This window comes from Trachypithecus francoisi, unplaced genomic scaffold (genome assembly GCF_009764315.1).
Source record: "Trachypithecus francoisi isolate TF-2019V2 unplaced genomic scaffold, Tfra_2.0 Lachesis_group20, whole genome shotgun sequence".
NCBI classification, from domain to species: domain Eukaryota; kingdom Metazoa; phylum Chordata; class Mammalia; order Primates; family Cercopithecidae; genus Trachypithecus; species Trachypithecus francoisi.
The window spans coordinates 69,159,127-69,173,758 of NW_022681466.1; the positions used below are offsets into that span (position 1 = coordinate 69,159,127).

General features: G+C 38.8%; 1 protein-coding gene across 1 annotated transcript; it reads right to left on the reverse strand.

The window, feature by feature from the left end:
• Positions 1–891: 891 nt before the first annotated feature.
• Positions 892–1,877, reverse strand: LOC117066542 (olfactory receptor 1D2-like). Its single transcript, XM_033181934.1, is given in 2 exon segments — positions 892–1,097; positions 1,100–1,877. Coding segments are annotated over 2 exon segments (957 nt in total). The 5' UTR covers positions 1,851–1,877.
• Positions 1,878–14,632: the final 12,755 nt, after the last annotated feature.

A 14,632-nucleotide genomic window follows, 5' to 3' on the forward strand; every position in this document is an offset into this window, starting at 1 on the left:
GAGAAAAGTAACTGTCTATTCCACCATCTTGTTGACATCACTCCTTTCACCTCTGTTTTGAAGTCTCTATTACCTGATGTCAGTGCAGCAATATTTCACTTAAAATACTATATTCTCCAAATATGTCTGTTTTGCTTTTTAATTTCAAGCTTTGTATATTCCTGTGCTTTCAGTGTGTCTCTTTAAATACATCTACCTATATTTTATTCTTTAATCAGTATGTTGAACATTACCTTTTAATTGATGAGTTAGGTCCATTTATGTTTAATGTAAATTTATGTACTTCCCCCAGTAGATTATGACCTTATGTTTGTAACCCAGTTTGAGGCCTCTGTAGACTGTCATTATGAATAGAATAAGTTGACGAATGACTGCATGAATGTCAAATGAATTGAACTCCACCTGTCAAGGTCTATGTCACTTGCTGGCTCAGCTGATTCAACTATATATGATTGCAATCTCTTTCAAACCACCACAACCAAGTCACTACGTTTCTTATCAGCTACTATTTACTTTCTGTACTTTGGATGTATGCTAGGTGAGAGACACCTCTAGGTTTAAACTAGATATAGTCAGATAAGGCCAAGAATGTGTCCCTGTAGTCAAGTACATTGAAGAATTTGACCCTGCAACATTCTAGTGTTGGTGTTAATGTGACCTTGTTTACGGCCAAGGCTGATGAGACCTGGGGGACACCACGTTACAAATAAGTCTTTTTTATCACCACATACACACACACACACACACACACACACACACACACACACACACATATGCTGTCTGAACTGGAGCTATGTCCCAATCACTGCTGTGTAACACATAGGACAATCCCTTATATAGGATGAAGGATATTCCCAGTCTCCACTTTAATGCTGTCTTTCCAAATTGCCCTCATGTCAGCCTCTGAAAATGTTTATCTAGGAGTCTTCCCAGAGCCCCATGCATGTCCTTGTTCCTCAAGCTGTAGATGAAGGGATTCATCATGGGTGTCATCACAGCATACATCACTGTGGCTACTGAGTCCTTCACGGAGTAGGTATGGAGGGGCTTCAGGTATACCATACACAGTGTCCCATAGAAGAGGGAGACTACACCCAATGGGAGGCACAAGTGGAGAAGGCTTTGTATTTCTTAGAGACTAAGGGTCTTCTGAGGATGGCTCTGACAATCAACACATAGGAAATGATCATGAATCCAAAGGGAATGAGGAAGATAAAGCAGCCTGTGGCAATCAGCACTGTGTGATTAATCTGAGTGTTGGAACATGCCAGCCTCAGCAATACATACATCTCACAGAAGATGTAGTGGATTTTTCATGACCCACAGAAGGTCACCGTGGTCATGAGGAAGGTGTGTATGAGGCCATAGAGCACAGATAAGACCCAACACAAGGAAAGGAGTAAGATACAGAGCTTAGGGCTCATGGCTGTGGTGTAGTGGAGGGGGCAGCAGATGGCCACATAGCGGTCATATGCCATCACAGCCAGGATGAGGTTGTCCAGGGCCACCAAGGAGACCAGGAAGTAGAGCTGTGTCAGACACCCTGCATAGGTGATGGCTTTGTTCTGGGACTGGAGGTTCACCAGTATCTTGGGGATTGTGTTGGTGACAAAGAAGAGGTCAGTGAAGGAGAGGTTGTCCAGGAAGAAGTACGTGGGGGTGTGCAGGCGGGAATCAGAGCTGATGGCCAGGATGATGAGCACATTTCCCACTACCGTGACTAGGTACATGCACAGGAACATCCAAAACAGGATCCACTGCTGCTCAGGACTCTCTGACATCCCCAGGAGAAGGAACTCTGAACCTTCAGTCTGGTTGCCTCCCTCCATTTCCCCAACTCTCTGCAACATTAACACCAACAGATGTTTACCAAATGCCCTTAATTGAATAAAAACATGAAGATAAGCAAAATCAACATTTTCTTAGAATGAAGAATATCTTAAACCCAATTTTATAGCTTTTGAAAATAAGAAAGTAGAAAAACAGTTTTTATGTGATGTAATTATTTCTGCAACTTCAAAGCCTGTATACTCAATGTTAAAGGAATAATGTGTAATTCCTATTTTCAATCCTGTCGTCTTACGCTATTCTTGAAGTGTTTAGTGAGTGGTATGTTATCTTATATGTGTATGTTTTAAAATAATATTTAATACAGATATATGCAGTATAAGAAGTAGTTCAAAAATGAAGAAAATAAAAATATTTGAAAGGAGTAGGAACAATTATTTTTTGTTGATATGATGATCTATCTGGAAAAAGTAGGACTATCAACCAGAATACTATTAGAGTTCAGAATTCTTGAAATCAAGTCTTTCCCAGCTAGTAAGATAGTAAGCACTGCCACTTACTTGCTGTGACACCTCAGGTAGAGTACCAGAGTTCTTTTTTTTTTTTTAATTTTTTTTTTTATTATTATACTTTAAGTTCTAGGGTACATGTGCATAACATGTAGGTTTGTTACATATGTATACTTGTGCCATGTTGGTGTGCTGCACCCATCAACTCGTCAGCACCCATCAATTCATCATTTATACCAGGTATAACTCCCAATGCAATCCCTCCCCCCACCCCCCTCCCCATGATAGGCCCCGGTCTGTGATGTTCCCCTTCCCAAGTCCAAGTGATCTCATTGTTCAGTTCACACCTATGAGTGAGAACATGCGGTGTTTGGTTTTCTGTTCTTGTGATAGTTTGCTAAGAATGATGGTTTCCAGCTGCATCCATGTCCCTACAAAGGACACAAACTCATCCTTTTTTATGGCTGCATAGTATTCCATGGTGTATATGTGCCACATTTTCTTAATCCAGTCTGTCACAGATGGACATTTGGGTTGATTCCAAGTCTTTGCTATTGTGAATAGTGCCTCAATAAACATACGTGTGCATGTGTCTTTATAGCAGCATGATTTACAATCCTTTGGGTATATACCCAGTAGTGGGATGGCTGGGTCATATGGTACATCTAGTTCTAGATCCTTGAGGAATTGCCATACTGTCATCCATAATGGTTGAACTAGTTTACAATCCCACCAACAGTGTAAAAGTGTTCCTATTTCTCCACACCCTCTCCAACACCTGTTGTTTCCTGACTTTTTAATGGTTGCCATTCTAACTGGTGTGAGATGGTATCTCATTGTGGTTTTGATTTGCATTTCTCTGATGGCGAGTGATGATGAGCATTTTTCAAAGCCTGGCAGAGACAAAACAAAAAAAGAGAATTTTATATCAGGTATAACTGCCAATGCAATCCCTCCCCCCTCCCCCCACCCCATAATAGGCCCCGGTGTGTGACGTTCCCCTTCCCGAGTCCAAGTGATCTCATTGTTCAGTTCCCACCTATGAGTGAGAACATGCGGTGTTTGGTTTTCTGTTCTTGTGATAGTTTGCTGAGAATGATGGTTTCCAGCTGCATCCATGTCCCTACAAAGGACGCAAACTCATCCTTTTTTATGGCTGCATAATATTCCATGGTGTATATGTGCCAGATTTTCTTAATCCAGTCTGTCACAGATGGACATTTGGGTTGATTCCAAGTCTTTGCTTTTGTGAATAGTGCCGCAATAAACATACATGTGCATGTGTCTTTATAGCAGCATGATTTATAATCCTTTGGGTATATACCCAGTAGTGGGATGGCTGGGTCATATGGTACATCTAGTTCTAGATCCTTGAGGAATCGCCATACTGTTTTCCGTAATGGTTGAACTAGTTTACAATCCCACCAACAGTGTAAAAGTGTTCCTATTTCTCCACATCCTCTCCAGCACCTGTTGTTTCCTGACTTTTTAATGATTGCCATTCTAACTGGTGTGAGATGGTATCTCATTGTGGTTTTGATTTGCATTTCTCTGATGGCCAGTGATGATGAGCATTTTTTCACGTGTCTGTTGGCTGTACGAATGTCTTCTTTTGAGAAATGTCTGTTCATATCCTTTGCCCACTTTTTGATGGGGTTGTTTTTTTCTTGTATATTTGTTTGAGTTCTTTGTAGATTCTGGATATTAGCCCTTTGTCAGATGAGTAGATTGCAAAAATTTTCTCCCATTCTGTAGGTTGCCTGTTCACTCTGATGGTAGTTTCTTTTGCTGTGCAGAAGCTCTTTAGTTTAATTAGATCCCATTTGTCAATTTTGGCTTTTGCTGCCGTTGCTTTTGGTGTTTTAGACATGAAGTCCTTGCCCATGCCTATGTCCTGAATGGTACTACCTAGGTTTTCTTCTAGGGTTCTTATGGTATTAGGTCTAACATTTAAGTCTCTAATCCATCTTGAATTAATTTTCATATGCGGAGTAAGGAAAGGATCCAGTTTCAGCTTTCTACTTATGGCTAGCCAATTTTCCCAGCACCATTTATTAAATAGGGAATCCTTTCCCCATTTCTTGTTTCTCTCAGGTTTGTCAAAGATCAGATGGCTGTAGATGTGTGGTATTATTTCTGAGGACTCTGTTCTGTTCCATTGGTCTATATCTCTGTTTTGGTACCAGTACCATGCTGTTTTGGTTACTGTAGCCTTGTAGTATAGTTTGAAGTCAGGTAGCGTGATGTCTCCAGCTTTGTTCTTATGACTTAGGATTGTCTTGGCAATGCGGGCTCTTTTTTGGTTCCATATGAACTTTAAAGCAGTTTTTTCCAATTCTGTGAAGAAACTCATTGGAAGCTTGATGGGGATGGCATTGAATCTATAAATAACCTTGGGCAGTATGGCCATTTTCACCATATTGATTCTTCCTATCCATGAGCATGGTATGTTCTTCCATTTGTTAGTGTCCTCTTCTATTTCACTGAGCAGTGGTTTGTAGTTCTCCTTGAAGAGGTCCTTTAGATCCCTTGTAAGTTGGATTCCTAGGTATTTTATTCTCTTTGAAGCAATTGTGAATGGAAGTTCATTCATGATTTGGCTCTCTGTTTGTCTGTTACTGGTGTATAAGAATGCTTGTGATTTTTGCACATTAATTTTGTATCCTGCGACTTTGCTGAAGTTGCTTATCAGCTTAAGGAGATTTTGGGCTGAGACAATGGGGTTTTCTAAATATACAATCATGTCATCTGCAAACAGGGACAATTTGACTTCTTCTTTTCCTAACTGGATACCCTTTATTTCTTTCTCTTGCCTGATTGCCCTAGCCAGAACTTCCAAGACTATGTTGAATAGGAGCATAAGTAACAAACCTGCATGTTATGCACATGTACCCTAGAACTTAAAGTATAATTTTTAAAAAAAGAGAGAATTTTAGACCAATATCCCTGATGAACATCGATGCAAAAATCCTCAATAAAATACTGGCAAACCTGATTCAGCAGCACAGCAAAAAGCTTATCCACCATGATCAAGTGGGCTTCATCCCTGGGATGCAAGGCTGGTTCAACATTCGCAAATCAGTAAACGTAATCCAGCATATAAACAGAACCAAAGACAAGAACCACATGATTATCTCAATAGATGCAGAAAAGGCTTTTGACAAAATTCAACAGCCCTTCATGCTAAAAACGCTCAATAAATTCGGTATTGATGGAATGTACCTCAAAATAATAAGAGCTATTTATGACAAACCCACAGCTAATATCATACTGAATGGGCAAAAACTGGAAAAATTCCCTTTGAAAACTGGCACAAGGCAGGGATGCCCTCTCTCACCACTCCTATTCAACATAGTGTTGGAAGTTCTGGCTAGGGCAATCAGGCAAGAGAAAGAAATCAAGGGTATTCAGTTAGGAAAAGAAGAAGTCAAATTGTCCCTGTTTGCAGATGACATGATTGTATATTTAGAAAACCCCATTGTCTCAGCCCAAAATCTCCTTAAGCTGATAAGCAACTTCAGCAAAGTCTCAGGATACAAAATTAATGTGCAAAAATCACAAGCATTCTTATACACCAGTAACAGACAAACAGAGAGCCAAATCATGAATGAACTTCCATTCACAATTGCTTCAAAGAGAATAAAATACCTAGGAATCCAACTTACAAGGGATCTAAAGGACCTCTTCAAGGAAAACTACAAACCACTGCTCAGTGAAATAGAAGAGGACACTAACAAATGGAAGAACATACCATGCTCATGGATAGGAAGAATCAATATGGTGAAAATGGCCATACTGCCCAAGGTTATTTATAGATTCAATGCCATCCCCATCAAACTACCAATGAGTTTCTTCACAGAATTGGAAAAAACTGCTTTAAAGTTCATATGGAACCAAAAAAGAGCCCGCATTGCCAAGACAATCCTAAGTCAAAAGGACAAAGCTGGAGGCATCACGCTACCTGACTTCAAACTATACTACAAGGCTACAGTAACCAAAACAGCATGGTACTGGTACCACAACAGAGATATAGACCAATGGAACAGAACAGAGTCCTCAGAAATAATACCACACATCTACAGCCATCTGATCTTTGACAAACCTGAGAGAAACAAGAAATGGGGAAAGGATTCCCTATTTAATAAATGGTGCTGGGAAAATTGGCTAGCCATAAGTAGAAAGCTGAAACTGGATCCTTTCCTTACTCCGTATACGAAGATTAATTCAAGATGGATTAGAGACTTAAATGTTAGACCTAATACCATAAAAACCCTAGAAGAAAACCTAGGTAATACCATTCAGGACATAGGCATGGGCAAGGACTTCATGTCTAAAACACCAAAAGCAACGGCAGCAAAAGCCAAAATTGACAAATGGGATCTAATTAAACTAAAGAGCTTCTGCACAGCAAAAGAAACTACCATCAGAGTGAACAGGCAACCTACAGAATGGGAGAAAATTTTTGCAATCTACTCATCTGACAAAGGGCTAATATCCAGAATCTACAAAGAACTCAAACAAATATACAAGAAAAAAACAAACAACCCCATCAAAAAGTGGGCAAAGGATATGAACAGACATTTCTCAAAAGAAGACATTCATACAGCCAACAGAGTTCTTTAAGACACAGTTTCTATATGCGAAACATGAGTTTTATGGGGTGGGGCAAAATTAAGTAATAAAGTGCTTAACACAAGGAGCAGGTATGCAATTAGCACTCAGAAATGTTGCCTCTTGTTGTTGTATTTAACAAGAATCAGGAAAAATGTTACAATACAGTGCAAAACTATCTCATTCCCACTATTAACAAATAAATCATGGCACTGAGATGTTAACAAGAATCAGGCAAAACCTTCAGATTTCTCCAGTGAGGCATAAATTAAAAATTAAATAAATTGACAAACATATCAAGGTTTCCAATATGAAGAGAAATGTCACCAAACTATATATTCTTTTGAATTAATAGAAAGTTTACTGGATATCAAAATTATAACAGGGTTTTTGAGAAAGGAAACTGGTCTAAATTTCATCTAAATATAAGCATGTAGGTAAGCTAGAAAAACGTTGAATAAAAGAGTAACAGGGTGATGCTTGCCCTATCAAATATTAAGAATTCTATAAATAACCTTGGGCAGTATGGCCATTTTCACGATATTGATTATTCCTATCCATGAGCATGGTATGTTCTTCCATCATCACTCACCATCAGAGAAATGCAAATCAAAACCACAATGAGATACCATCTCACACCAGTTAGAATGGCAACCATTAAAAAATCAGGAAACAACAGGTGTTGGAGAGGGTGTGGAGAAATAGGAACACTTTTACACTGTTGGTGGGATTGTAAACTAGTTCAACCATTATGGATGACAGTATGGCAATTCCTCAAGGATCTAGAACTAGATGTACCATATGACCCAGCCATCCCACTACTGGGTATATACCCAAAGGATTGTAAATCATGCTGCTATAAAGACACATGCACACGTATGTTTATTGAGGCACTATTCACAATAGCAAAGACTTGGAATCAACCCAAATGTCCATCTGTGACAGACTGGATTAAGAAAATGTGGCACATATACACCATGGAATACTATGCAGCCATAAAAAAGGATGAGTTTGTGTCCTTCGTAGGGACATGGATGCAGCTGGAAACCATCATTCTTAGCAAACTATCACAAGAACAGAAAACCAAACACCGCATGTTCTCACTCATAGGTGGGAACTGAACAATGAGATCACTTGCACTCGGTATGGGGAACATCACACACTGGGGCCTATTATGGGGCGGGGGGAGGGGGGAGGGATTGCATTGGGAGTTATTCATGATATAAATGACGAATTGATGGGTGCTGACGAGTTGATGGGTGCAGCACACCAACATGGCACAAGTATACATATGTAACAAACCTGCACGTTATGCACATGTACCCTAGAACTTGAAGTATAAATAAATTTAAAAAAAAAAAAAGAATTCTAAAGCAATATGATAGTAATGTTGGAATGAACAGATCAGTAGAAACTTCACAGATAGACACCAAAACGTGGAATTTGGTAGATTAATACGGGTGCACTGTATATTAGCTGGTAAGTTCTACATGGCTACACTCTATATTAGCAAGTAAAGTCTGCAGTATTCAAGAAATGGCACATTGAGATAACTGTGCAATTAATTTTGGAGGATTAGTTCGAACAATATTTTGTATCTTATCAAACACATTTAAAACATTTTCTTTGAAAGCCTAATGTGTATGGAATAAAATGTTTAAAAAATCAAAACAGAAAAAAGAAATATGTATATGTAAAATATTTTAAAAATAGTATATATAAAACAGCTGAATGCGGTCAGGGAAAGAATAAAATCTTCGAATACTACTGACAGTTCTCAGTGATTGTGGGAACTAAGCAAATAAACAAGTAAATACCAATAACCAGCCCTATTAGGGAAGACTAGTACCCTGAATTGTTACAATAAATTATCTAAAATGTCCATATTCCAACAAAATGTATGAACCATGAAAAGAAACAAAGTATGATCCACATTTGAGGAAAAAATCAGGCAACAGAAACTACCTGTGAGAACAATGTGATGTCAGCCTTCATTGAAAAGACCTCAAAGCAGCCATTGAAAATATTTTCACAAAACTAAGAGAAAGCATGATTAGAGAAGTAAAGGAAGGTACTGTGAGAATGTCATGACAGATGGGGAATCTCAATAAAAAGAATGTATAAAAAAGAGCCAAATGGAAATCCCGCAGCAGTCAAAATGTACAATAACTGAAATGAAAATTTTATTCGTGGGGCTGAATAGTAGTTTTGAACTAGCAGAAAAAATAGCAATCTTTAAGATAGATTGATATCAATTAAGCAAGCTGAAAAACAGAGGAAGAGAAAAAATGAAGAAAAATGAACAGAGACTCAGAAAAGTGTGGAGCACCATTAAACACACCAACACACATGGAAGGTAAGTGCTAAAGGAGAGGAGAGAGAAAAATCAGAAAAACATTTTCAAAGAAAGAATGGCTGAAATTTCAACTTCGTAAATTCGTTTAAAAAACTACACATATAGGAAACTCAAACTTTAGACAGAATAAATACAAAGAGCTTCACAAATAGACACATCATAGTAAAAAGGCTGAAAGGCAAAGACAAGGAGAAAATCTTGAAATCAGCAAGTAAAAAAGATTTTTTACCTACAAGGGAAGCCTAATATGAACAACAGGCTTCTCAACAGAGACAGAGGAGGCTCTAAGACAGTTGGATAACACATTCAAAATGGTTGAAGAAAATACCCATCAAGTAAGAGTCTAATATTCAGCAAAACCATCTTTTAAAAAATGAATATTTTTTTAATAAAGATTATCTCAGGTGAACAAAAACAAAGAAAATTTTTTGCCAGCAGACCTATCTTACAAAAACTACTAAAGAAATTTCTTTAGGTTGAAAGTAAATTACCTCAGATGATAATTTGAATCCACATGCACAAAAAGGAAAGAACAGTGGTAAAGTATGAAAATGTGATATTATAAATGTATGTAAATATGTAAATATATAGATATAATCTCTATATATCTGTAATATTTTACATATATCTATTAAATATGACAGTATAATGCATATCTTGTTTTTTCTTATAACTTATTTAAACACCAATTATGTAAGATAATATGTATATGATGTATTGTTGAGGCTATAGCATATAGAAATATGTTTGTCAATTACAGCATAAAGGAACTGGGTGGAGGCAAAGTTGAATTGGACTAAGGAAATGACTATAGAAGGTAGAATAGTAATTATAACAACGGATTATTAGGATTAATAGATGTTACATCTGTAACAACACTACTACAAAAGGAAGAAACTAATAGAATTGTATAGAAATCATTTTTCTGTATATCGTTGGACTTAAGTTGGTATAAATCTAAAGCTGATTCTGATAAGTTAAGATGTATGTGGTAGACTATAGAGCAACCACTAAAAAATACCTTCAAAAATAGAGTGAAAAATTATTAAAGAAATTAAAATGCAACATGAGAAAATACTCGCTTAATGGAAAACAAAGTAGTAAAGGAAAATAGAGGAACAAAAGGACATGGGACATATAGAAAACACAAAGTAAAATGGGAGATATAAATCTAACTATATCAATCATAACATTAAGTGTGAATGCATAAAACAATTCAATCAAAAGGCAGAGACTGTCAGAGTGGATAAAAACATGATTCATTCATATGCATTCTACAGAAAACCTACTTGATTCAAAGATACAGCAAGGTTGAAAGTAAGAGGATGGGAAAAGATATGCAATCAGGAACCACAAGAAAAATGGAATGACTATACTTTAGCCTGAAAATATGAAATGGCTTTTAAAGATTAAAATAGAGTTTACGCTGACCTGGTGGCTCATGCCTGTTAATCTCATTACTTTGGGAGGCTGAGGTAGGAGAACTGCTTGAGGCCAAGAATTCAAGACCAGCCTGAGCAATATAGCAAGACCCCATCTCTTAAGAGTTTAAGTCAAAAAGTCTGACTAGAGATAAAGTGAGACATTTTATAATGATAAGTGGGTCAATCTATGAAGAAGATACAACAATTATAAACATATAGGCACCCAAATACATGAAGGGAACTGACAGAAATGAAGTCAGAAATGTATAATTCAACAACAGTATTTGGAGAATTCAACACACCACTTTCTATAGTGGATACAACAACTAGACAGGATATCAACAAGGAAAAAGACACTTGATCAACAGTATAAATTAACTGCATCTAACAGGTGTCTTTATAACACTCTGCCCAGCAACAAAAGAAGAAAATTATTTTCAAGTGTCATTGGAACATTCTCTATGATAGACCATATACTAGGCCATAAAACAAACCCCAATGACATTGAAAGGCTAGAAAAAATACAAAGTATGTTTTCCAACTGCAGTAGAATAAAATTAGCAATGAATAGCAGGAAAAATTGAAAACATGTTTCATTTCCATATGTTATTTCATTTCCATTTTGTGGAGGATTATATACTTCCAAGAAGGTTCTTTCAGGAATTTATCCATATCTGCTAAATGTTCTAGTTTGTGTGCATAGAGGTGTTCACAGTAGTCTCGAATGATCTTTTCTATTTCTGTGGTGTCCATTTTACAATGGACTTGGAAAAAAAACTTGAAAGCATTCCCACTGAGAAAACAGAACAAGACAAAGAGGAGATAAGAGCAATAAGACAAGAAAAAGAAATAAAGGGCATCCAAATTAGAAAAGAGAAAGTCAAATCAATGCTGTTTGCCAATGGTATGATTGTATGCTGAGAAAGCTCTAAATACGAGTCCCCACCCCCGAGCCAAGGGAGGTGGTGAGTGAGCATGCTACTCAGCCAGGGAAATCATGCTTTTTCCACAGAACTGTGCAACCCACAGATCAGAAGATTCCACTCGTGAATCCACACCACGGGGGCCTAGGGTACCACCCCCAGAGCTGTGCAGATTCTCAACAGCCTCTCAGCTAGAGTCTGCTTAAGCCTGCCAAGTTCCTTGGGGGAGAGGCAACTAGCACCACAGCTGCAGCTGCCTGCTGTCTAAGCTGTTTGAACTCCTTGCTGGAGGGACAGCACCCAACATTGAGACTGATAACTGCCTAGTACACTAAGCTCCCTGGGTGGGGGAAGGGCAGCAGCCACCTGTACCGCTCCAGGCCACACTTTGCCCCTGCTGGAGCCTGGGGGACTGGTTGACTTGGTCCCAAGAAGTGTCCCCCACAGGCCAACACACCAGCTATGGCAGACTGTGGCCAAAGCACCTCTTCAGGCCTGACCCTGACCCATTCTTCCTCACTGGGTGGGGCCTCAATGCAGGAACTACAACTCCAGTCAGTGGCTCAGGGACAGAACCTTGATCTCCCTGGGCCTGAGCCCCTAGGGGAAGGAGTGGCTACAGTCTCTGTAGACCAGCAGACTTGGCCTTTCCTCCTGGTAGTTCTGAGGAATCTGGTCAGCCCAGACCGAGTGGGTTTCCCCCAGTGAGGCACGCCCCCTCCATCAAGGGACTGTCAAACTGCTTCGTTAAACAGATTCTTTTCCCCCTGCCACCCAACTGGGTGAGGCCCTCCAACTTGTCAGACACCCTATACGGGAGCGATCCTACTTGTATCATGTTGCTGCCCTTTGAGGTCAGAGATCCCAGAAGAAGGAGCAGGCACCCATGTTTGTGGCTCTCCAGCCTCCTTGAGTGACATCTCCAGGAACAGGAGTGAACCAGATGAACAGGGCCTGAAATGAGTCCCCAGACCTAAAGAAGAGGGACCTGACCATGAAAAGAAAAACAAACAAATGAAAAGCCACAACAACAGCATCAACAACAGAAAGTCCTCACAAAAACCCCATCCAAGGGGCAACAGCCTCTAAGATCAAAACTAGACAAACTCATGAATATGAGAAAGAGTCAACAACAACAATAACAACAACAAAAAATGCTGAAAACCCAAAAGGCCAGAGTGCTGCTGCTTCTCCAAATAATTGCAATTCCTCTCCAGCAAAGAAGCAGAACTGGATGGAGGGATGAGATGGACGAATTGACAGAGTAGGCTTCAGAAGATGGATAATAAACTCCTCCAAACTAAAGGAGCATGTTTCATTTTCATATGTTATTTCATTTCCATATTGTGGAGGATTATATATTTCCAAGAAGGTTCTTCCAGGAATTTATCCATATCTGCTAAATGTTCTAGTTTGTTCTAGTGCAAAGAAGCTGAGAACCTTGATAAAAGGTTAGAGGAGCTGCTAACTCGAATAACCCATTTAAGGAGGAGCGTAAGTGACCTGATGGAGCTGAAAAACACAGCATGGGAACTTCACGAAGCATACACAAGTATCAATAGCTGAATCAACCAAGTGGAAAAAAGGATATCAGTTTAAAGACCACTTTGCTGACATAAGGCATGCAGACAAGATTAGGAAAAAAAAAAATGAAAAGGAATCAACAAAGCCTCAAAGAAAGATGGGACTACATAAAAAGACAACCTACGATTGTTTGGAGTACCTGAATGAGATGGGGAGAATGGAAACAAGCTTGAAAACACACTTCAGGGTATTATCCAGGAGATCTTCAGCAGTCTAGCAGGACAGGCCAACAAGAAAATTCAGGAAATACAGAGAACACCACTAAGATACTCCACGAGAAGATCAACCTAAAGACACATAACCATCAGATTCTCCAGGGTCGAAATGAAGGAAAACACGTTAAGAGCAGCCAGAGAGAAAGGTCGGGTCACCTAGAAAGGGAAGCCCATCAGACCAACAGCAGATGTCTCTGCAGAAACTCTACAAGCCAGAAGAGAGTGGGGGCCAATATTCAACATTCTGGAAGCAAAGAATTTTCAACCCAGAATTTCATATCCAGCTAAACTAAGCTTCATAAGCGAAAGAGAAATAATATCCTTTACAGACAAGCAAATGCTAAGGGATTTCATCACCACCAGGCCTGTCTTGCAAGAGCTCCTGAAGGAAGCACTAAATATGTAAAGGAAAAACCGGTACTAGCCACTGCAAAAACACACCAAAATATAAAGACCAATGACACTAGGAAGAAACTGCATCAACCAGTGTGCAAAATAACCAGCTAGCATCATGATGACAGGATCAAATTCACACATAACAGTATTAACCTTAAATGTAAATGGGCTAAATGCCCCAGTTAAAAGACACGGAGTGGTAAATTCGATAAAGAGTCAAGAGCTATCACAGTACTGGATTCAGGAGACCCATCTCCCATGCACACACACACACAGGCTCAAGATAAAGGGATAGAGGAAGGAAAGCAAACAATAAAAAATAAAGCAGAGGTTGCAATCCTAGTCTCTGACAAAATAGACTTTAAACTAACAAAGATCACAAATGACAAGGGCATTATATAATGGTATAGAGATCAATGCAACAAGAAGCACTAACTATCCTAAATATATATGCACCCAATACAGGAGCACCCGAATTCATAAAACAAGTTCCTAGAGACCTACAAAGACACAAAGACTTTATGTCTTTAAAGTGGGAGACTTTAACACCCCACTGTGAATATTAGATCAATGAGACAGAAAATTAACAAAGATATTCAGGACTTGAACTCAGCTTTGGATCAAGGAGACCTAATAGACCTCTACAGAACTCTTCACTCCAAATCAACAGAATATACATTGGTCTCAGTACCACATGGCACTTATTCTAAAATTGACCACATAATTGGAAGTAAAACACTCTTCAGCAAATGAAAAAGAATTGAAATAATAACAGTGTTTCAGACCACAGTGCCATCAAATTAGAACTCAGGATTAAGAAACTTAA